This window comes from Littorina saxatilis, linkage group LG12, assembly GCF_037325665.1.
Source record: "Littorina saxatilis isolate snail1 linkage group LG12, US_GU_Lsax_2.0, whole genome shotgun sequence".
In the NCBI taxonomy this organism is placed as follows: domain Eukaryota; kingdom Metazoa; phylum Mollusca; class Gastropoda; order Littorinimorpha; family Littorinidae; genus Littorina; species Littorina saxatilis.
In genome coordinates, this window is record NC_090256.1 from 35,353,273 (window position 1) to 35,377,809 (window position 24,537).

Below are 24,537 nucleotides of genomic sequence, written 5' to 3' on the forward strand. Positions count from 1 at the left end.
ATTCCTGCACTTTATGTTTAGTAGACATCATTAACCTGTAGTTCTCTGAGCTCATGTACCGGCCTCTATCTGCACTTGCATACATTAACTTTGGTACATGTATGAAAAGTATTGTGATATGTAGTATTTTCGTTATTTGTGTTTGAAATTTTGAATAAAGGGCAGATGAAAATAATCAGTGTTCTGAGCATGTGCTTGGTTGAAAAAGTTTATTACAACTTCTTAATTGAATCAGATGAAATATTTGCATTTGTTCAAAGATGAAATTATGACAATTCAACACATCAACAAACGCTGTGTTTCTCTTCAAGTCATGTACATACATTCTGCAAACACAAACACACACACACACACACACACACACACACACACACACACACACACACACAAATTCGAGCCACACACTACGTGGTATGAATTTCAAACAAAGTTTTAAAGATGCAGTCGTCACAGTGGCGGTTCAACATTTCTTGAGACGCAAACATTAAGTCCTAATAAAATTATAAGGGTATTAAAAATGAAAGGAAACACGTGCAACCACACCATTGACACAAACCAAGAACAACAGAGTCAAGGTGTAGTGTTGCCGCATTAGGACACCAAAGTGACACAATTTGATTAAATTAATACATTAATTTACCTCACGTATGTTTTTAAGATTGAAAGCTTTAATTGCCGAACCTGTTAATTATCTTATGAAACACCAGCCTGACCATGGTTTACCACACAATTGCTCATGGGGATTGTCATGGAATACAACAAATAAAATTTCATGATAAAAGTCAGACAGTACATGAAGCTTTTGGGGCTGTTTCGCCATAACGCTAACAATTGCCAGTCAATTGGCTGGAACGTTCAGACACTAATTCTTAGGCATTACTCGTGTGTGGTGTCATCGATTCAGCTCCCCAAACCAAAATCTATAGCTCTTTGGGCGATTTCAAATGTGTTCTTGTTAACACGTGTGAATTACAGGCTCCTCTCAGGAGCAAAAAGTAGGACAGAAAATCAAAACAAAGGCAGCGGAGGAAGGACCGGGGCGCGAAGAAATCTAAGTATAGAAACAACATATCCTAACACAGCCATGTCAAATTTGAATAACTGAGCGCTCAAAGCTGATGTGTGGCGCATTATAGCACCCGAACCAAACTGTAAATCTCTTGTGGCGATTTTATCCTTAACTAGCAGAAATACCCGGCTCGGCTTTGATCTCGCTGAGATACAACCAAATACCTACCCGTGCCGATTTGTACATAACTAACACAAATATTGGATGGGAAAACATCTCCCGCTCAGATACAACGAAGTAGCTACCCACTTACACATGAAGTGCATGGGGACAAAACAAAACATCATTTTATTGTTAAAACTCACTTTGACAGAAAGATGGCAAAAGTCACACACACACACACACACACACACAAGACACACACACACACACACACACAAGACACACACGCACCACATATACTGATCAAAAAATAGTATTGCACTCATTTTCGTACCCCACAAAATCATTCCCTTGTCATTTCATTCAACCTTTTTCTGCGACGGGCTTCGTGGCGTGGTGGTAAGACGTCGGCCTCCTAATCGGGAGGTCGTGAGTTCGAATCCCGGTCTGGGTTAAGAGTGGAGATTTTTCTGATCTCCCAGGTCAACTTATATGTGCAGACCTGCTAGTGACTTAACCCCCTTCGTGTGTACACGCAAGCACAAGACCAAGTGCGCACGGAAAAGATCCTGTAATCCATGTCAGAGTTCGGTGGGTTATGGAAACACGAAAATACCCAGCATGCCTACTCAACGAAAGCGGAGTGAAGCTGACTATGCTCTCAGAGTATAGTGTGGGGAACCCAAATGGGCAAACGAGCTCACACGTAACCAGACAATTCTGGAACGCTGAAGAAGAAGAAGAAAACTTTTTCTGCTATTAAAGGCCCTCCAATCCTGGCCCTAGATACAAACATATCCTCTCTATGTACAGTGTACCATAATGCGCACAACGATTACTTATTATATCCGCCAAGCTCCCCCCGCAACAAGACGGAAACCGTCATATCTTGTAGTACTCCACTGACTGCACACCTTTCTTTTCCATAACTACGTGAACGTAATCAGGTACTGCGGATAGGCCTGCGTGTCGTTGAAGATGACGTACATGTCAGGGCTCTGCAGGTTGTTGGTGGCGGAGTCGCAGACGACGTGGTCCGATCGTGGCGGTAGGAACCTCATGTCAGACGACCCCAGCGTGGGATGACCGACCAGCACCTGGCACTGGTACAGGAAGCGGCGGCCTGAAGAGTCGGGCGGGGAGTAGCGACAGTCTGTGGAGTAGCTGGACTTCGTCGCAAAGTACACGCCTTTCCCGTATGCCGTTGCTGCATAAAGAAAAATGGAAGCAGTAAGAAATATCTTTGCTTCCTGAACGTGACTATGTAAGACCGTTTGCCAGTGGGGGGTTTTCTCCTTATTTCGGGACATCCTTTCAGTTTCAACACTTTTAGTACAAGTAACACGATTGTGTGAACTTAGCACGGAGAGCCCGATTCTGAATTAAATACAATCGTTTATGACAAAAATATATGCTTCTACTCTCAATATCTTCATTACCATTTTTGCCGCAGAAGCTGCGTTTGAAGCTGTAAACTAAATACTTTCTGCTTCTACGCTCAGTATTTTCATTACCATTTTTGCCGCAGTAGCTGCGGTTGAAGCCGTGGTTGTTGATGTTGTGGATGGCGTCAGGAGAAGTTCCATGCCACAGAGTCCTCTCGTTGGGAAAGCCTGGTCCGTTCTGCTTGTCCATGTGGGTCTTCTTGGCTTGGTACTGCTGGTACAGCATCACGTTCTGGATGCGATCCACCTGAGATTAAAAAACACCTGTGTTACAGGGTGACGCGCTGATCGATCTTCTCACTACAGCTCCGCGGGAGTCGTTCCACTTTCTTTCTATTGTAGTCACTGGGATAACCTGAGTGTTTCGTGATCTCTGTGTCTCCTCCCAAATGGGCACCATTTTCTTTACTGAAGCATCAAAATATGTCGAAATATACATTATGTCCTCACTTTAAAACAGGACCAAGATGAAACACCGGAGAGAAACAATATTTTTAGGGCGAGATATTTTTAGGGTGAGATACTTACAGAGACGATGTTGATGGAGCTGTTTGCAATCGTGGCCATGATGTCTTGTTTCACTCGCTGATACTCCACGTCAGAGGGCTTCAGATTGACCAGCATCACTGGCTCGTCGCTGTCGTGTGGTGTCCACGTGTCTGGTAACTGGATTCCGCTGCTCTCGGTTTCTGTCAGACAAAGTTTGTCTTGTATTGAAAAGACTCACTGCTTTCCTACAGTCATCACAGATATCCATCAATACTGGTAGTCTCGGTTAAGCTCAGCACTATGAAACACACAAACACGAGCCACACGGCGATTAGGACACACAAATACACACGCACAAACCCAAACACGCACAAACACACACACACACGCACAATCACACACCAACGTAAACACAGACACACCACAGACACAGACACGGACAGAGAGAGAGAGAGAGGCATCGAGAGAGATCGACACACAGACAGACACAAATAAACAGACAAACAAACAATAAGATCTGACAAAACCTCATGAAAATACCTTTACAAAATCTGCCCTACCTCGAGATTTTCGAATCACCTCCACACTTTCCTCCTCTGAGGGACAGTCTCTGGGGTACTCCACCATGCGGTCAAAGTCGATCACATACACCGCGCCTTCTGTGTCCACGATCTCCGCCGTCTTCTGTCCCTGGACGTACGCTGTCTCGATAATCTTGTTCTCCTTCGGGCCGTACTCCATGCGCTTGGTTTCTGTTTTCGTACGCTGGTAGTGGAACATACAACAAAATAAGTACAACAAAATAAGTTCAACGAAGATCGAGACTGCCAAAGACACTTTCCTTGCTTGTGCAAATGATCAAGTCAACTAACACATGTCTGTTCAGGATTTTTCGTGGGATAAGAACGCAATCCACTTGAACACTAACATACTAAAAATGAACAACAGCCTGTCTGCTACATTATGCAGAGTACGAACGTTATGCCGAATTAAGGTTGACATGTACGAAATCTTTTCAGCGAAAAACATCCGCTCTGAACAGAACGCAGCCAGGTTGTAGAATGTTGGTGTGTGTCCAAGAGCAAGGGAGATGTCGTCCCATGTACAAGCCTGGACGTACGGGACAGAACTGTGGTGATGTATATACAAGAAAGCTGTCACGGAATGGGAAGTGTCTTTATGTGGCAAGGTCAGTGATAGGTGACATGAATGCATTAACGTACGTACGTTCTCCAAATCATTTACTTCAAAGACTCCAGAATTTCATTATGAGGAATCTGGATCGTAGTGGACGCAGTCAGTTGACAACGAATTTGGCCTGACCACCGGCGACTCGGTTGTCAACCGGCTCTAGGTACATATTTTTCGATATTTTATTTGTCCATAAAGAGTCTACCCTTCCCCGTACCCTCCCCTACCCCCTCCCCCACCCCCTTCACAGGTCAGTAAAACCCAACCGTACAAGTAGTAAATTAGACAGCGACAACCTGCCGGTAACTCTAATTGTAGTTTACCTCCAAGAAGCTCCACTGGACCATGCCTGCAATGAGAGACTCGTTTTCTCGCTCTCTGCGCTGATGTTCGGCGGCCCTGAGGAACTCGCTGACGTCTTTTTGCACACGTGGCAGCACGTCCACCACGCCCTGCAGCTCGTAGCGCCCCACTTCCCGCCACACCTCCATCCTCACGTCCGCTTCCTCCGCTATGTCTCGTATCTGTCTCATCTGAACAGTCAGCACACAGTCCAGTTAAAGGTACATCTACTGACTTTCGCTTAAGAGTTAAAGGTACTGTCCTTCCCGCAGGAGTTAAACTAGTGTACATCTTGCAGGTGTTAAAGGTATCAAGCCATAGAAGTAAGACTCGTGTAATTACTCAGGTGAGTCATAAATGAACTTCGCTTCCAGGTTTATAGACACATGAAATGAGAACGTACAACGGATTCAGATAGTAATGACGCGCGTCCCCCCCCCCCCCCCCCGCGCTCTCTCTCTCTCTCTCTCTCTCTCTCTCTCTCTCTCTCTTTTTTTTTCCTTACCACCACCTCCCCCCCTCCCGCATAATTCAGCATACTTTTTTTTACCAGCGCTGGCTGCCTCTGTCTGTTTCTCTCCCTTATCCTCCATCCTAACACGTTCAAAGGGCAGGATCAGTCCATTGTGGTGACCGTAACATCCCCCTCTTTATAGCTTATCTGTTCTCTCTCTTTCCCGTCCCTCTCATATGTTCCCCACCCCCCCCCTCCCCTCGCTCCTGCCACCCTACCTCATCGTTGTTCAAGGACTTCAGGGCGGGATCGGTGTAGACCATCTTGGTGACCGTGTCCTTCACGTGGTCGTCAAACGCCTTGAGGAACTCCTGCACGGCCCCCTCGCTTTCAGCATAGATGTACAGCTTGGCGCCTTTCTGAATCGTGCCAGGCCGGTACGCAGCGCTAGCTTTGCTTTTGTTCTGCACTGCGGAGCTGCTGTGTCTCCACCGTACGGCATTCTTCACAGCTGGAGACAGAAGGCCAGATTGTTTTTGACTTTTTGTGTTTGGAAAATCCAAACAGTTACTTGCCGATGTTTGAAGCATTATTATAAGAAACGTTACCCACTCATTGGTAAGGACATCATCTTGAAAACAACGTTAACTGGTTTTAGTTCAGAACATTTTTGAAAAAAGCAATGTGGTTACGAGCATTCTTCAAACGAGAGACACTCTGCAGAACAGTTAAATGCACAGAACAGAACCTTGAAGCACAAAGAACAGATCTGAGCAAACAGGCAGAACCATCAAACGCAGAACAGAAGAATGAAGCATACAGACAGAACCACGATACACCCAGAACTGTAAACACATCGGCAGACAGAGGACACGCAGGGAAATGAACAGTTTAGGTCAGACAATAGAACACATAGACAGAGCCAACAAAACACACAGAAACCGACGAACAATTTTAAGACAGAACCTTGAAACATGCGTTTGCCGATGGCTGATGTCCTCTTTTCTTTCCTAGGTTTTATCATTTCGTTCTGAAAGACCCTCCTGAACTCGGGCACGTGAAGACTGTCGGTCAGTACCACGCGCACTTCTTCAATGTGGTGAGCGTCCTCAGTACGACAGAATTTCGTCACCGCCTTGAACAGGTCACTCGCAAGTTTACCTGTGGACAAAGGCTTTTCAGGATTACGAATGTACTTTTGAAGATGGCAATTTACAAGTAATAATATGCGGTGGGAGAAGACATTTAGGGATTGACAATGTATTGTGGAAAACAACATCTTAGTATTAATAATGTACTGTATAAGAAGATACATCTTAAATGAGACAAACTAATATAAGAAACATAGCAGACCATTTACGAAATCCTAAGTAACTTGAAAGTTATAAAAGTAGCATCACATTTCTTCATTATCACACTATCCGAAATTTAGCATTGTGAACTTCCACTTAAAAACCGTCGTCGACAGGAGTAACTGTCGATTAGGGGGCCGTGTTACACCAGACAGCAAAGATAAACGCAACTAGTTGCGTACAACCGTTGCATGGAACAGTTTCCGCCGACCGTCTCTGGTCACTTTGTAGCTCACTCGTGTTAAATACTATCTACAGCGGCCCCTGTTATTTCACAAAATCTTACTTGTTGAAGTGCCGAGGTTTGGAATGGCAACAGACTTGGCCCTGTAGGACTCCGCTTCCTCCAAAACAGCCCTAATACCCGAGCTCCAGTTTCCAGAGAACTTTTTGCCATCAACATGTAGGATCATGCTGCTTTTCAGGTTGGGGCCTGAAGTCACTGTTGTGCCCTTGTTGCAAATGTCTTCTCCTGCAAAAAAAAGCACACCAATTTGTAACGCAGCTTGTTGTGTTTATCACTTTTTACCCCACCTATGTTGAACACGTTTGTTTTAGCCGAGACCAGCTGTGCTGCAGCAGGTCACTCAGAATTGTAGTAACTGAGTAGTAACTGTGTATCAACACGCTGGAATGCAGGCGTTAGATGGACGTTACAGGAAGCGACTGAAGCCGGCTAACAATCTGAGCTGATATATCCGTACCTGGTCAGACAGAGCCATATGAGTGGATACGGATATATCCGTACCTGCATGGGAGACAATGAGTTAAGATTACATTGACAACGTTGCTGGTCAATAATGACGCAATCAGTCAGCGAGTAACGTTATCAATCAATCACCTACTCGAACATATATACTGGCAAACTGAAAAAATTGCTCTGGGAACACTGTGTATTGGCTGTACTCTTGGGTAAGGTCTGTTGACAAAAAAATATGTGAAATTTTACAGTCCCAGGTGAATAATTACACAAAATTAATAATCAATCATGACATCAACCTATCAGCCTCGCACACACCCGGGAAAAATTAAACAAATTGTTGTTTATAAGCGACGGGCGCAGTGACCTAGCGGATAAGACATCGACCTCCTATGCAGAAGGTCGTGGGTTCGAAACCCGGTCGCGCCTGGTGGGTGGAGATTTTTCTGAATTCCCCGGTCAACTTATGTGCAGACCTAATAAAGCCTTATGCCCCTTCGTGTGTACACGCAAGCACAAGACCAACTGCGCACGGAAAATATCCTGTAATCCATGTCATGTCAGAGCTCGGTGGGTTATAGAAACACGAAAATACCCTGCATGCTTCCCCCGAAGGCGGCGTATGGCTGCCTGAATGATGGGGTAAAAACGGCCATACACGTAAAAACCCTCTCACGCAAAAACATGAGTGAACGTAGGAGTTTTAGCCCATGAACGAAGAAGAAGAAGAAGAAGAAGAAGAAGAAGAAGTTGTTTTTAAGCAACTGTGGTATCACTTTGATTAAATGTATGTGTGCACGTGTTAAATCATACAGTTTCTGACAAAATTGTCTGCACTTTGCTCAGCATTAATTCATCCACCTGAGACAAGTAGAGTACAAAACACCCAATGTAAATGACTTACGTTTCGTTTTCAGTTCCTCTTCCAACTGCATGCCACACTTGCTTCTCAATGACCTGCTGACTGCATCTGCGAATTATATACATAACACATCAAGCAATCCAATTGACTCGGTTCCTTGCATATACGAAAATGAGAACACACAAAACCCGAAAAACATCGACTGTAGAAATCATTTTGTACGTAGCTCAAGAACAAGAACGACAACAACACCGCCACCACTACCAACACCACCACCGCCACCACCCCCACCACGACCACCATCACCACCACAAAGACAACACGAACAACAACAAGAACAACAACAAGACTCAGCTGCTACTATGTACTGTCTTCACGTACGAAAGAACTGCCCCAATGGGCTAGGAATAGACGACCTACCCTTGCTGAGGTCAAGCTTCTTGTTCGTCAGGCTCACTATGGCGTGTACGTCTTCTTCGCTGATGTCTCCTTTTTTGACCGTGACACGAACTCCCATTAGGTCACATTCCCAGTCCTCGGTAGCAGAAACGTTGGCAGGTACTTTGACAACAAAAAACCACATATTTTGAATATCACTGAATCTGCAGAAGACCTGTTGTCAGCTACAAATGAATGGCTTAAATTTGCATCGTTGACCCCCAACCATCCTACATTTATCGTTTCTTGACAACTGGCGTAAAGATATAAATCAATTTGTGCTATAATCAAATAATACACGTTTCCTTGATTTTGTTGACAGAAAATCCACCTGAGTTTGTCTTTTTTTTTAAGTCAACCTCTCATCATTTGCACTGAAGTTTTATCTGGAGAGATAAGACCAACCCTCAAATCCAGTGCGCTTTTATAATACTGCCGTTTGGAAGTTATTTCTCTCCAGACCTGCTCCAAATTTAATTCGTGCAAAAGAATAAACTTTCATACTTACGGTAGCCATGGCTTTTACAACAGTGTCTGATTTGTACAAGCTTTATAACTGTTACAGACAGCACACGAATTTATATGCACACATTAAAAAAGACTTTCCACCTTGGGTAATTTTTTTCTTGTAAATGTTTTCCCAAGTCCTGTGTCCTTTATCTATATCTATATACGGCTTGTGTGTGTGTGTGTGTGTGTGTGTGTGTGTGTCTGTCTGTCTGTCTGTCACTTCGCGATGCACGGCGAAAGTTCTCGATGGATCTGCTTCAAATTTGGTGGGCATATTCAGGTAGACCCCGGACACAATCTGGTCGATGAAAATTTTGAACACGTGCTCTAAGCGCAGCGCGGTTAACCGATTTTGGTTTTTCTGTTCATTCATTCAGATCCATTCCCAGTAACTCTTCCTTATCTTCTCCAGTGTTTTGCGCGTTTATCTCCCTTCCTTCGTGTGGCGTCAATCACGTACGGTATTTGCAAGAATACTGAATGAGAAAGTTTGATCTTCCGATCACAGCTACGGTATCATCCTGAACTCAGGTCAAAATGAGTACGGCTCATTCTCTGAGATAACTGGCGATAGCCGTTGAGTACGGCTCATTCTCTGAGATAACTGGCGATAGCCGTTGAGCGATGACTGATCAGAATGTTACGGTATGACAAGCAGCTTCAGATATTCCCGTTATTATTTTTAGAATGTCACTGTCCACAACGCTTTCCTTGCACCCGTTGTCCTCACTGTAAAAGTACAAAGGTCGAATCTATTCATAGCCACGCGAAAAATCCACTGTCATCTATCTCTATACGGCTTCTGTGTGTGTGTGTGTGTGTGTGTGTGTGTGTGTGTGTGTGTGTGTGTGTGTGTGGTGTGGGTGGTGTGGTGTGGTGTGGGTGGTGTGTGTGTGTGTGTGTGCAAATCCACTGTCATCTATCTCTATACGGCTTCTGTGTGTGTGTGTGTGTGTGTTTGTGTGTGTGTGTGTGTGTATGTGTGCGTGTGTGTGTGGTGTGGTGTGGTGTGGTGTGGTGTGGTGTGGTGTGGTGTGTGTGTGTGTGTGGTGTGGTGTGTGTGTGTTTGCGTTGCGGTGAACCGCGGTGAATAAATACTCTGTTTCGCGATACGAATTACGAAAATAAACGCTTTTTTGCCGTTCGGCTCTACTTCTTCACTTCTTTCACTTCCGCCACACAAAAGCAGCGCTTTTCTGCACAGCACTTTTCTGCAAAGGTAGTACATCTAAGTATTGCAATTCGTGTACAAAATCCCTCCCATCTTCAAAATATTGCCACTAATATATATATACTACTCTACATCAAACATGGTGGGCATATTCAGGTGGACCCCGGGCACAAACTGGTGGATGAAAATTGTCAACACGGTGCTCTAAGCCGGCGAACCGCCACGCTGCATAGGCTTACTCTGTCTTGCGATTCCTCTAGCTCTATATCGTTTAATTGATTTGGCAAAATTCTTGTCATCCACATAGGGTCGCACAAAGGCGAATGTTTTAAGGTACGTGTACTTTACGTTAAAAGCAAATACTTATAAAAGGCTCATGCAGTCACAACTGATTTGTTTTTACCTTTCTTGGAATGTCCCGGTTCAGAAAATGTCCGTCTGTGTCGTTTTCCTTTCATCTGCTTCGCTGATGGGGAAAGACACGGTCGCCGTGGGATGAACCATTGAACCTTTTGGAACTCCTGTCACAGACACACCATTTCCTTCAAAAACAAGCATTAACTATTCTCGAGTATATGCAATGTACTCACATTTTGTTTGGCTAAACCAAACCCCACTCCCGTCTCGTACGCTTGAATCGCACCTGTCACGCACACGAGCAACAGTACTTGAAAAGTTTTTAGTAAAAGAACCAACTGCGTTCGATTTTAACAGTTACGAAATAAAGTTCGACACAGACCCAGACACAGACGTAAAGAGACAGACACAGACACACCCACAAAAACACTCGCGCAGGTACACGCAGACACACACAGACGCACGAATGGACGCACTCGCGCACAGACACACACACGCCATATGTGCACACTGGTACAAGTGGAAACAAGCATACCGCAGGTGCGATCTTGTTCGAAATATTGCTCACGTACAGATCTGTTGACACAAACACATCTCACAGAGACCCGGATGTACTAAGACATGTTACCGTCATCGTCTGAGCGTCTTTGTGGTAGACAACGATTTTGACCTCCCTCAAAACGCTGAACGGATTCGTCTGCTGGAACTGGCGAATTGCTTCCATCATGGTCTGTGCCACTTCATTCCCCGGGTAAGACAGGTTGCCAGTCCCAAGAGCGGGAATTGCAATAGACGTGAATCCACTCTGGTTGCACTTGGTCAGACATTCCACAACCGTCGCGTGTAACGCCTGTGATACAAATGCAACATGTAATGTCTGGTGAAGGACGAGACAACATTGTAACGCTTTAAAAATGAAAATAAAAGAGATATTTAAAAATTGTTCTGTTCATGGAGATAAAGCAAACACAATTTTATATTATTGTTTTCTACGAAGGAATCCACAGGCACACATTTTTAAAGACTGCCATGTGCCGAAAACGGCTGAAACGACGATCACAGAGGCATCGTCGTGAGGTTTGGTTTCTTTCACAGCCATTTACAAACCGACCCTCTTTCCAAAAGCAAATAAACACAACCAACCTAAAACTAGTGAAGTACCTGTTTCGATTGCTGCCCAGCCCAGTGGGGCAAGCTGATGTGATACAACTTTCGACATGATAGAGCGTGACCTCCAGTGACAGCGATGTGTCCAGGCCTGACGCCCTGTGGATGCTGTGTCCTGCACTCGTCCTGCAGACCCGAGCCTGCTGCCTGTAGAATGGACGACGACACAGCGCCGTTGCTGAGATCAAGGTCGGTGCTGGTTGAGTTCACGATGACGTCAACCTGTCGACACAGTGCGTGACGTCATCCCGTTTACATAAGACGTGGCTACAACGAATTTAGCTCATGACGTCAGAATACTGTCACAAAACGTGACGTCAACATACATATATAGCATGTGTCTTCTACCTATGCACAAAGTACGTGACGTCAACCTACTGAAAGCACCTGACGTCATTCCAGTGACACATTAATGATCACGTGACGTCAACCTACTGCTAGAGTACGTGACGTCCAGCTGTTGACAGAGCACGTGACGTCAGAAATCGACATGGCACGGGACATATGAGTTACTTTGTGATTAGCATAATTATGGTTTATCACATGACTTCGGTTTGTCTTTTTTCATAAATCGACATGGCACGGGACATATGAGTTACTTTGTGATTAGCATAATTATGGTTTAATCACATGACACCGTTTGGCTTTTTTCATAATTTATAATGTTAACAATTCACTTGAGGTAAGATACCTACTCAAACAAACCTCCAAATTTCCGTGCGTGTAAGACGCATTGTTTTCTGAATAGCTGGAATATTTCCCTCAGGTAGATTCCTTTTCAGGTATTATTTCGCCAGAGTCTTGGGAATACATGAAAATTGACCCTCGGGATAATATGCCAGCTATCCAGGACTCGGGGGTGTGTAACCTATATTTCTTCCAGGAAAAACAAATAAATACCAATAAATAACTTACAGGTCAATGTAAGCTTACCTGTTGTCTTGAAATTTCTCCTGAAACAACGTTCACTGTCATTTGTCGGGATGGCCCAGGACTGGAAGTTTGCGTCACTGTGAAGCACAAAGTACATGAACAGCACACATATATGCGCAAGGCGTGCTTTTGTTTGAATGATAAGTGCATTGAGAACGTGGTAGCTAGGTGTACGCAGTCAGCGCGCTCGTATGCAGTAAAAAAGAAGCTATTTCCAACACCTATCGTGAACACTAATTCCGTGACACTAAGTAAACAATTGGGCTGTATGGTTGTTGCCATTTAGTGTTTGTTTTATGTCACTTAACCGTTTAAGTCACGTCATCTTTTGAGTTCATTTGCCATAATTATTTGAACATGAATAATTCAGATTTCATTTTCACTCGCGGAAAACACAAAGAGAAGTTCAATAGTGTTAGTCTTTATGAGTGCTCCTTTGACCTTTTAAACAAACTTTGGAATAACGGTGACATGATATAAATAACAAATTAATGACCAACAGCGACCAAGAACACAAACAGCAATAGTATATGAACTATTATCTGCACTTTATCCATGAAATTCAAAATGTACCTCCTGTAAGCTGTTGCCGGTGAGCTTGTTGGAAAGCCTGCACACACATTCATTACAGAACATTCAAATAACAAACGGTTAAAAATATAAACTGTCCAAAAATTAGACTAAAGTCAATACAAAATTGATCATTTGACCGATTGCCAAATAACAAAAATCAATTTAGGTCAAAGTGAATAATTATACATGTACTGATGATTAATAAAGGCCCCTATGTTATTATTTGAGCTTACTCTTATATTAGCTTTGGTTATGATTTTACCATAGGATTTCAGTAAAGATGTTCCCTGTTGTTGGAACGTCGAAAGAAGGGTGTCTTAACATTGGAAAACCCTGCCATTACGGGGCCAAGATTTGAAAGTTTGATTTTATTCAACAAAAAGTTGACTTTCCCTGATTTATGTTTAAAAAAAATAGTACCGAGTCGTTCTCGTGATACTTCTGCATCGTCCTGTTACTTTTGCACTAAAATATGGAAGAACGGTGCGGAACCAGAAACGTTCAACGTTAGAGCACCCAACGAAGAGGGCCCCCTCCCTTAACATTTTGGTAAAAGGCGAACATCTCATCACGTTTCACACAACATACTTGCAGACTCTGAACGTCCTTGTGATAGACAATGAGCCTGACATCCCTCAAACCACTGAATGGACTGATCTGCTGAAACTGCATGACCGCTTCTATCATGGTCTGTGCCACTTCATTCCGGGGGTAGGACAGGTTACCAGTACCAAGTGCCGGTATTGCTATGGACTTGAAGCCACTCTGGTTGCACTTGGTTAGGCAGTTAATAACAGTTTGGTGCAGTATCTGAAATCATTGGTTATAATTGTCGTGCATGAGTCTCTCAGGACAGTCATAACCACTGCTCTTTAAAAACTGAAAGACAGGTAGATACAAAGACCAGCCCATACATCCATAAATATACATACACGCACGCTCACAAATACCTATCCCGAACACACACACACACACACACACACACACACACACACACACACACACTCCTACCTGCACGCATACATGGTACAGCCACAGCAGAATATTCTCTCTCTCTCTCTCTCTCTCTCTCTCTCTCTCTCTCTCTCTCTCTCTCTCTCTCTCTCTCTCCCCCCCCCCCCCACTTCTCCCTGCCGTCAAAGGCCCAACCTGCTTGCTTTGCTGCCCAGACCACTTCGGTAAGCTGACATGGTACAGCTGCTGACACGACAGTTTGTAACCTCCAGTGGCAGCGATGTGTCCAGGCCTGACCCCCTGTGGATGCTGTGTCCTGCACTCGTCCTGCAGACCCGAGCCTGCTGCCTGTAGAATGGACGACGAGACCGCGCCGCTCTTCAGATCGAGGTCTTTGCTGGTAGAGTTGACGATTACGTCCACCTGTTATACAGAGGGAAGGACAGTAGTCACTGACCGTTATGCAGAGGGAAGGACTTTACTCCCTGACCGATAGGCAGAGGGGAGGACTCTATTCACTGACTGTTCTGCAGAGGTAAGACAGTACTGACTGACTGTAATGCATAGAGAAGACTTTACTGACTGACTGTTATGCGGAGGGAAGGAATGTGCTCACTTTTTGTTATGCAAAGGGATAGGCTGTACTGATTGACCGTTATGCAGAGGGAATGGCTGTACTGACTGACTGCTATGTAGAGGGAAGGACTATATTCACTTGCTGTTATGCAGAGGGAAGGAATGTTCTCACTGGCCGCTATACAGAGGGAAGTACGGTACTTACATACCGTTATACAGAGGGATGGACTGTCCTCGCTGAATGTTACGCAGAGGGAAGGACTGTACTCACTGACCGTTAAGGAGAGGGAAGTATTGTATTCATTGGCCGTAATGCAGAGGGAAGGCCTGTACTGATTGACCGTTATGCAGAGAGAAAGACTGTACTCACCCTCCTTCCTACTCACTACTTCTCGTAATTTTCAAAAATCGCCTGGTTAGGTGATTTTCTGGGTGTGGTCTTCATTCGTATCTGTTTTGTGCAAGTATGATTTGAAACTAAAACAACATTTGTGTTGAATTCATTTACTCATTCAGTATGCTCACTGATCATTCGCTGTGCGGTTACCTTTTGAATGGTTTAAAACAAACCTGTTCAATCACCACCGCAGAGTCCTGACTGTACTGTGAGAAATATAACCAGCAATTATACCAGCTTAAAAAAGGGAGGACGGCTTGCAAATTCCTCTTCTAAAACAGTTCAGTAAATTCTAAACTTGTATAGTTCTCAAAGTGTACGTCCATTTTCAGACTAACTACCATGTTAGGGCAAATTTCAAAAGTAAATAAAGTTCACTGGCGCTTAACTGCATCGCCAGTGTTGTTTTATCGAAACAAACGTGTGAGAGTTTTGATGGGCAAAGGCTTTCCGATTCTACGTCGCGCCTGTCTGCTACCTACTTTCTGCTTGGCAATCTCCCCTGGGACGACACTGACAGCCAGTTGCACTGGACGGTTGGTTCCTCTCGTGCTGGACATGGATGCTGACCTGCGTGGTGCGGGCGCTGGTGGTCGGGGTGGTGGCGTTCGCGACGGTTGACCTGGTTTGGAGTTGTGTGCCGATGCTGGTTCGGCTGTCTGTGCTGTTTTTGGCTGAACTGAATGTACCGATTCTGGTTTGGCTGACTGTGCAAGTTCTGGTTTGGCCGTCTCCATTGTTGCTGATTCTTGCAGTGGTGCGGAATTTGCTTCCATGGTGTCCGAATCTTCGGTTTCTTGTGCCACGGATGCATCTCCTTTATCTTAAACACACACACAATTCCGTTACAACTGAAGACACTATATATCTGTCTTTTTTGACGTATTTCATTCACGGTCATACAATTACAGGAAAGAAACGCACAAGATTCGCCGCCGAGAAGCCGTTATAGCTTAGAAAAACAAAATGGTCAATTCTAAGATATATGAAATAAAACACAAAGTGAGCATACGCACCTGATGACAATGTCAGAGTTGACCTTTCATTTTGGAACACCTGCAAAACACAGTTTTGTGGTTGTTTTAATTTGGTATTGTTGTCATAAGGATCCAAAACCCCATTGTGACAAGCCATTAAATTAATATGCGTTTAAAATGTAAGATTGCTGTCATAGAAAAGTTGTTTTTGTCTCTTTTGACACAAAAAGTACTATCACATTATGTGACATAACATGCAGAGTCTGCCCATTCTTAAAAAAATCTCTCTGTCTCTCTCTCTCTCTCTCTCTCCCCCTCTCTGTGTGTGTCTTTCTCTCTCTCTCTCTCACTCTCTCTCTCTCTCCCTCTCTCTCCCTCTCTCTCTCTCTTGCTCTCCATTCAAAGGCCATAAAAAGCCAAGTATTCCCTACATCAGATTTTATCGAAGTAACCTCTCTCCGTTCAAAACTAGTCTGCAGGTCAATGTGGTACGTTAACAATTTCAAACAGAAGAGCAAGAGTTTAAATTAACTTGAACTGTTCAGATGACCTGGCCATAATTAAAGTAGTACAATACAATACACATTGAAACCACACACAACAAACTTACCCGTACTCCAGTCGTCTCCCACTCAAAGCCAACAGTACATCGGTGAACCAATTCCAGCTTCCTCAAGTCTTTGTCCCGTTTGTCAGAATTCAGGAACTTCAACCTCTCTTCGCTCTCTATAGTTTCCTCTTGAACCATGATCTTTTCTTCCAATTCCTTAAACCTCTCTGTTAAAAGCGTCAACCCAGGTCGTGCTCCGCTGGCTATAAATTTGGTGTCATCTTCATCAGCCGTCACTTCAACCTTTTCGTCTCTCAGGCTGGTAAAGATCAAATCCAGTTTCTGTTTCCATGCAGACGACACGAACTTGTGGCGAGTGGGCGAGAGACAAAGCTCTATTACGTAAATTGTATTCTTGCTGATGAAACCTTCCACCTGCAATGTGACGTCATCAATGACGTCATCAGTGGTAGTGATGACGATCTGGGTCCTGTCGTCGGCAGGAGTGACGTCAAGCCCGGGGTGGCTTTCTCTCAGCCCCGCCAAAATCTGACCAAAGTCCCGAGTTTGTAGGAGTGTAGTTGACTCCGGGGACAGCTGAACAACTCTCGTGACCACTGAGTCCTTGACAATCCTTGCCGCCCTGTCCGCATCAGCTTTGGTCAGGGCAAAAACGACGACTTCGTTCTCTTCAACCTCCATGACCGCTGTCACGCCCTCCGCTTTAAATTGTCCGAGGATGTAGTCCTGTGTGTGTTGGTTCCGCTTCAAGACCTTTATGGTGCCTGTTGATAGTTCTGGACAGCGTACACTTTCTTCATTCTGGAGGTAGGCATACATCTTAACCTGGGCGTTTTTCACTTCGTGAGATACGCCGCGAAAGATCGCCTTGCCATCGCTAATGGTGACTTTGAGATTTGGATACTCTGTAGCCATCTCATCGCTAAAGGAAGCAGCCTGCAGCAGTTCTGCCCTGTACGCTTTCAGGGAGACAGCTTCTTCAACCTCGTCTTTCTGCCGTTGCGTGTGCGCGTCGACATCCATCACAATGTCTCGAAGCTTTTCTGCAACCGTATGCACTTTGTTCTGAGATCCCACAACTGTGACACTTTGTTTTGATGCTTCCATCAGAACTAAAATATCTGGACATTCCAGTTCATTTAGTCGGCCCCCTATCGTTTTCTCAAGCAGAGGCCAAGTCAGCTGTGCAGCGACTTGAATTCTTTCCACGTGAAGGCGGCTGAGAAAGTCACTGACTGTTCTTCTGACGTTGTCGGTCCACGTTCTAGCCAGCAAGCGAGCATTCCGAACAGACGGAGTCAGGTTACACTCGATGACAATGTTCTTAGAGACGATGCAAACTGACGCATGAGCCTGAAGAAGGTGTTGGGTAAGCTGATGAAAGTATGCTGACTTTTCGGTCAGAAATATGCTTTTGGCTTCATTCTCCACAACAAAATCGTCTGGCATCCTGAAAGAGGCGGGGTCATCAGTCCCACCTGACGGACCGAGGCAATCCAGGAACGTTCTTGTCTCCAGCTCCTGGTCATCCAGCACGAGCTTCCTTGTCAGTATGGAGTCCAGCGCTGAAACAGAAATAGTACGCCCGCTTTGGTTACCTGCTTCTGTCATTTTTCTCCAACCCAACCCCCACCCGACCTCTTTTTGATCCCAATGTTTTGCCCACCAGGACGATGTGTTGGCGACAGGAGAGAGGAGCTACATCGCAATCTGTCATATACTGCTTCTTGTGACTTCTTGACGCCTTGTTTTGCTTATGCCCACGACTTCGATGGCTGTGTATTTTTTTTTAGAAACAGGCAATGTGCTCGTGAACTTTTCAGGAGCAAGAGCAAAGCTCATACACTCAACCTATTGTACATGTCACAGAAATGGAGCAACGAATAGTGCTATTGTTTGTCAAATGGCCAACAAAATTAGTCCAAAGTGGTACGCCTATGCAGATCTTATAAACGATGCTAAGTGCTTTAAAAGCAGTTCCCTTGGCTTCACAAAGAATCACAAAAGAACCGAGCGACCTTGCCCTTGGACCTTAGGGCTAGGCGCCTACCTTAATTGAGCCCAAAGTTGACATCGCGAAGACTTTGCACAGTCTTTTTTTACCGATAATTCAGAACCAAAACTTTGTGCAGCGAGCTTCACGAAGTCGACGTCCCCCAAATAATATCGGGTTTGACACCAACCTTGATAGTCGTGAAAGTAGACGAGGCATCTGTCGCCCGGTGGTATCCTCTGCACTGTGTGCACGGGCGCCCCGCCGCTCCGCTTAGTGTTCTCGAAGAACCATTGGATGGTCTCGTCCTTGGTCTCCCTCGCCACGTTCTCCACCAAGACACAGTTAGACACGGCGACCTTTTCCGCTGACAGCTGCTTCCCCTTTAGCTTCTTCTTGCTGCATTTGTCCTGCACCTTGTCAAAATCTGAAAGAGGTTGGGGAAAATAGGTATATTTTTTCTATTACGTCACTCCATTTATTCCAAGACATCAACAATTCATCCTCCATCGATCGCCCTGAAGAGAGAGAGAGAGAGCGAGAGAGAGAGAGAGAGAGAGAGAGAGAGAGAGAGAGAGAGAGAGAGAGAGAGAGAGAGAGAGAGAGAGAGAGGAAAACAAGGCGTGGGGGGGGGGGGGGGGGGTTGCCAATTTTGTTAGTCAACTGTGATTGTATTTTAACGCGAAGTGCTTTGGACTTTGCGTTTTTATTTATAACATGTTTTTAATTAAGTATCAGACCTGGTTCCGAGTCGAACGTTGCCAGGACGACACCCTCATCATCCCCGTAGAGGATATCCTCAGGCTCACATCCGGTGATGTTCTCAAGAAACGTAGTGAGGTGGTCTTTTGAGACGTCGTTAGGAACGTTCCGGAACAGCAACTTGTTCGGGTAGTCGGGTGTGGGTTTGGGTGGAAGGAGCAGCTTGACGGTCATGCCGTTGTCTTCGATCTTGTGTTGCCGACAGCACACTGCTTCAGCGTCTGCACAACACACAGACTGATAAACCACAGCTTGGAAAAGTGGTCCTCTTTAAGATGCAAAAATGTGGATATCAAAGCAGTAGTTAAATGTGAGTTACTGAGATATAATCAATGAATATTTGCTGGAACGCAGATGCCGCGTTACATGGCAATTAAATATTTACCATTTCAAAGTTTTCTCTCCTGCCAACAGACGCTGACAATGCCATCAATTTAAACTTATTTTGTAGAATGAGCACAGTTCTTACAATTTTAGGGAGATGGAGACAAAAGGAGAAGGAAGAGGAGGAAATCTGGCGAGAAAAAACAGCTTACCTTCCGCGCTGACAAAAGTGACCCAGACAGTTTCATTCTCCTTGTCCACGATCACCGTCTCCACCGGTCCCCCGACGTCAGGTTTTTCAAAGTAGAGCTTGTAGACGAGTTCATCAAGGAGCTGAGTAGTCGGTATCACTTCTACTGTTCTGGGAGGACCTTCTGATTCCGGCAACAGCGTGTCGAAAGTAACCTCTGGGGGCCTGTGATCTGTGCGATGAGGGTCGTTCTCATGCTGGTGTTCCTGTTCATGTGGCATTCTTTTCATTGTTGTGGGTCTGTTACGGAAGAACTTTTTGTTTAGTGTTTTGAAATTAGAAGGCTTTTGAAGTTGAAGGCGTTCTTTCGTTTAATATTTCCTTTTTTATATTTAGTCAAGTTTTGACTAAATATTTTAACGTAGAGGGGGGAATCGAGACGAGGGTCGTGGTGTATGTGTGTGTGTGTGTGTGTCTGTGTGTGTGTGTAGAGCGATTCAGACTAAACTACTGGACCGATCTTTATGAAATTTGACATGAGAGTTCCTGGGTATGAAATCCCCGAACGTTTTTTTTCATTTTTTTGATAAATGTCTTTGATGACGTCATATCCGGCTTTTCGTGAAAGTTGAGGCGGCACTGTCACGCCCTCATTTTTCAACCAAATTGGTTGAAATTTTGGTCAAGTACTCTTCGACGAAGCCCGGGGTTCGGTATTGCATTTCAGCTTGGTGGCTTAAAAATTAATTAATGACTTTGGTCATTAAAAATCGGAAAATTGTAAAAAAAAATAAAAATTTATAAAACGATCCAAATTTACGTTTATCTTATTCTCCATCATTTGCTGATTCCAAAAACATATAAATATGTTATATTCGGATTAAAAACAAGCTCTAAAAATTAAATATATAAAAATTATTATCAAATTTTTTTTTTCGAAATCAATTTAAAAACACTTTCATCTTATTCCTTGTCGGTTCCTCATTCCAAAAATATATAGATATGATATGTTTGGATTAAAAACACGCTCAGAAAGTTCAAACGAAGAGAGGTACAGAAAAGCGTGCTATCCTTCTCAGCGCAACGAATACCCCGCTCTTCTTGTCAATTCCACGTGCACTGCCTTTGCCACGGGCGGTGGAGTGACGATGCTACGAGTATACGGTCTTGCTGCGTTGCGTTGCGTTCAGTTTTATTCTGTGAGTTCGACAGCTACTTGACTAAATATTGTATTTTCGCCTTACGCGACTTGTTTGTTGTTGGGGGGGGGGGGGGGGGGGGGAGAGAGTTGGAATGGGTATCAACAGATTTCATCTATTGTAGTCTCTTCAAGTACAAACTACCAGGTGTTGTTACTTCCTCACACTGACCACTGTGACAGTATACGCACGTTCTGTTTTGTTCCTTCTCGGCCAAGCCATTTTGGTTATACATAAAAGTGTGTTCCTTGTTATATGTTTTCTACAATACCCCTTATAAATAGGTTCTGCTCCAAAGAATGACCATCTGTCTGCCTGTTTGTCTGTCTGGCTATATGTCTGTCTGTCTGTCTGTCTGTCTCTCTCTCTCCCTCTCTGTCTCTCTCTCCCTCTCTATCTCTCTCTCCCCTCCTCTCTCTCTCTCTCTCCCCCTCTATCTCTCTCTCCCCCCCTCTCTCTCTCTCTGTATCTCTCTCTCTATATCTCTCTCTTCCCCTCTATCTCTCCCCCCCCCCCCCTCTCTCTCTCTCTCTCTCTCTGTATCTCAGTCTCTTATTAAACATTACTATACTCCAAAGAATGACTGTGTGTGTGTGTGTGTGTGTGTGTGTGTGTGTGTGTGTGTGTGTGTGTGTGTGTGTGTGTGTGTGTGTGTGTGTTTCTCTCTCTCTGTATACATCTGGCTGTCGCTCTCTTTCTCTCTGTCTCTGTCTCTCTCTCTCTCTCTCTCTCTCTCTCTCTCTCTCTCTCTCTCTCTCTCTCTCTCAGTCTTTCTCTCTCTCTTCCACTCTCTCTCTCTCTTCCACTCTCTCTCTCTTCCACTCTCTCTCATACTTAGTATCGTTACTAATTTCCACGAAGTGTATTCCTGATGGATAAGCTTAATTGCTACCCAAAGAGAAGCGAAAGAGAAAATGAAATCAGATGAACACCATTATGAGAAACTGTAACCAGAAACAATCCAGAATGCCCCAGACGATGCGCTGTGTGTGCGCTATTAATAGCGAGGATGTCAATAATGTGTTGGCAAGTTACAAACGATTGCATGTGCCTGAGGTGCACACTGATGCACAATACGGCCTGAGCTTTAAATTAGCTTTATTTTTAGACACAACGAATGCTTTTCTGAAAATATGACCTGTGCTCAATGCACTCGCTACATTTTTGTCTGAGAGAAATTCGCTTTCACCATGGATTTATTTACTTAAATCCATATTGATCTGTTTATCTATTTATACCTTATTATTTTACAAATGTTTGCGTATTCACGTATGTATGCGAAAATACATATATCTAGACACATGACCTTTGCTTCCATGTGCTTACTTTCTTCTCAAACATATTTGAACATCTCGAAGAATAAAATAATGCATTGGATGCATGCCTCCGCAAAACTGAACGCAAAACGAAAGGTTTTGTACAAACTTAAGCAAATAGGTGTCTCGCGCACATAAACGTAAGGTTACAGAATGTTGAACGTTGTCAATTAATCCAGGCCTAAATGCACCGAATGATATGACACTGATCCCGCCCCAGCTGGTGTTGTCTGAGCCCCTTATTCACCTATCCCCTCCAACACCCACCCACTAGCAACCACCCTAACCCCCACCATCCACCGTCCTCTATTCACACATCACACATACGTTTGCCACAGTGCTCACTCTACAACAGTGCTCACTCTGCAACAGTGCTCACTCTACAACAGTGCTCTCTCTACAACAGTGCTCACTCTGCAACAGTACTCACTCTACAACAGTGCTCACTCTACCACAGTGCTCACTCTACAACAGTGCTCACTCTACAACAGTGCTCACTCTGCAACAGTACTCATTCTACAACAGTGCTCACTCTACAACAGTGCTCACTCTACAACAGTACTCTCGCTACAACAGTACTCACTCTACAACAGTGCTCACTCTGCAACAGTGCTCACCGGCTCTACAACAGTGCTCACTCTACAACAGTGCTCACTCTACAACAGTGCTCACTCTACAACAGTGCTCACTCTGCAACAGTGCTCACTCTGCAACAGTGCTCACTCCACAACAGTGCTCACTCTACAACAGTGCTCATTGTACAACATTGCTCACTCTACAACAGTGCTCACTCTGCAACAGTGCTCACTCTACAACAGTGCTCACTCTGCAACAGTGCTCACTCTACAACAGTGCTCATTGTACAACATTGCTCACTCTACAACAGTGCTCACTCTACAACAGTGCTCATTCTACAACAGTGCTCACTCTGCAACAGTGCTCACTCTACAACAGTGCTCTCTCTACAACAGTGCTCACTCTACAACAGTGCTCACTCTACAACAGTGCTCACTAGCGGAAAACTGCTGCCCGTTCACAACCGACTAACATTGATACGTGCATATGTACGAGATATTGATGTATGCTGTTTTACAACCTCGACGGTAAAACCAAACTAGCAGGGGCATGCTCCCGGATGATGAAACCAGATACGAGTCTGTATTGACATTGAAGATGAACAATCCTGCCAAAGCAGTTCGGCGTCGAAAGATTGAAGGGATACATTTATACGAGTCAGCTGTGTCTTCGTCGGTGAACTTACACCGAATAGACTGAGGTATCGTTCTTCCCATGTAAACGATTCAACGCACCTACTTAAATCTGGCCAAGTTTTAACGTGGGATTAGACCATATCTCTACTTGGAGACATATCAAAAATTAACAGCCTTGGTCTTGTACAGAGTGGGAGATTTCTGATGAATTGATTTTCTCAAGAGACATTATATTCATCAACATATACTCACTCTGCACAGGAAGCATTCATGATATTGATTTTCGTTATGTGTAAGGCTATGCGGGAAGTATATTGTGCCCTTAAGTATGAAAGAGAAGAAACACAAGATACAAGTTATACGATTCAGAAATGTTCTTCAGTGGTGAACACCGAAGAAAGCTATGAAGAAGAAGACATATATATAGTGACAAGTAACAGAACAATGTTGTTATGTAATGCAAGTGAAATGTAGCATACTCACCCTATATTTAACTGAACCCGAGACGCGTTATTTCTTGATACGAACGTGCACAGTTGCAAGCGGATATGCACACTCCTCTTACACTCAACTGTTAATAACTAAAGACATCAGTTGTCGGAGTGATAATTATGCATGTGTAGTCTAACGTTAAAACACGTCCTGGTTCTACACTCACACAGAGAGAAGAGAAACGAGGTAAGCTTACAGTTATTTGCCAGCTCCGCTCAGCTAGGCTTTTCCGCTCTTGCATCATCCATCACATCACACATCAATTTTAGAAAGCAGATTGCAGTGAGTCAGTATCCTACTTTCGGTTTTGCGGTTTTCATCGAAACGTGATGTGTGCATCGGTTTTGCGGCGTGCATACGAACACAACGTTGTTCGCTTTTATTTCTTCATTATACTGATATTTTATACTCGAGTGAGTT

The 24,537-nt window shown here is 44.3% G+C and overlaps 1 protein-coding gene across 2 annotated transcripts; it reads right to left on the reverse strand.

Moving 5' to 3' along the window:
• Positions 1-414: 414 nt before the first annotated feature.
• On the reverse strand, positions 415-24,537 carry LOC138981820 (protein mono-ADP-ribosyltransferase PARP14-like). 2 transcript variants are annotated; one of them, XM_070354899.1, is made up of 24 exons: positions 24,109-24,537; positions 19,922-20,199; positions 19,364-19,606; positions 18,814-19,050; positions 16,670-18,195; positions 16,099-16,138; positions 15,565-15,899; positions 14,305-14,532; positions 13,744-13,965; positions 13,156-13,192; positions 12,583-12,659; positions 11,644-11,871; positions 11,111-11,332; positions 10,529-10,646; positions 8,427-8,567; positions 8,049-8,114; positions 6,731-6,916; positions 6,059-6,253; positions 5,371-5,603; positions 4,620-4,829; positions 3,666-3,870; positions 3,145-3,305; positions 2,686-2,863; positions 415-2,378 (listed from the first exon to the last, which is right to left on the reverse strand). In XM_070354899.1, exons 2-24 carry the CDS (start codon positions 20,187-20,189, stop codon positions 2,101-2,103), a joined length of 5,634 nt encoding a protein of 1,877 aa, XP_070211000.1. In that variant the 5' UTR covers positions 20,190-20,199; positions 24,109-24,537; the 3' UTR covers positions 415-2,100. The 2 variants fall into 2 exon arrangements, with proteins under 2 accessions (XP_070211000.1, XP_070210999.1); XM_070354898.1 differs by having other exon boundaries at positions 15,565-15,905.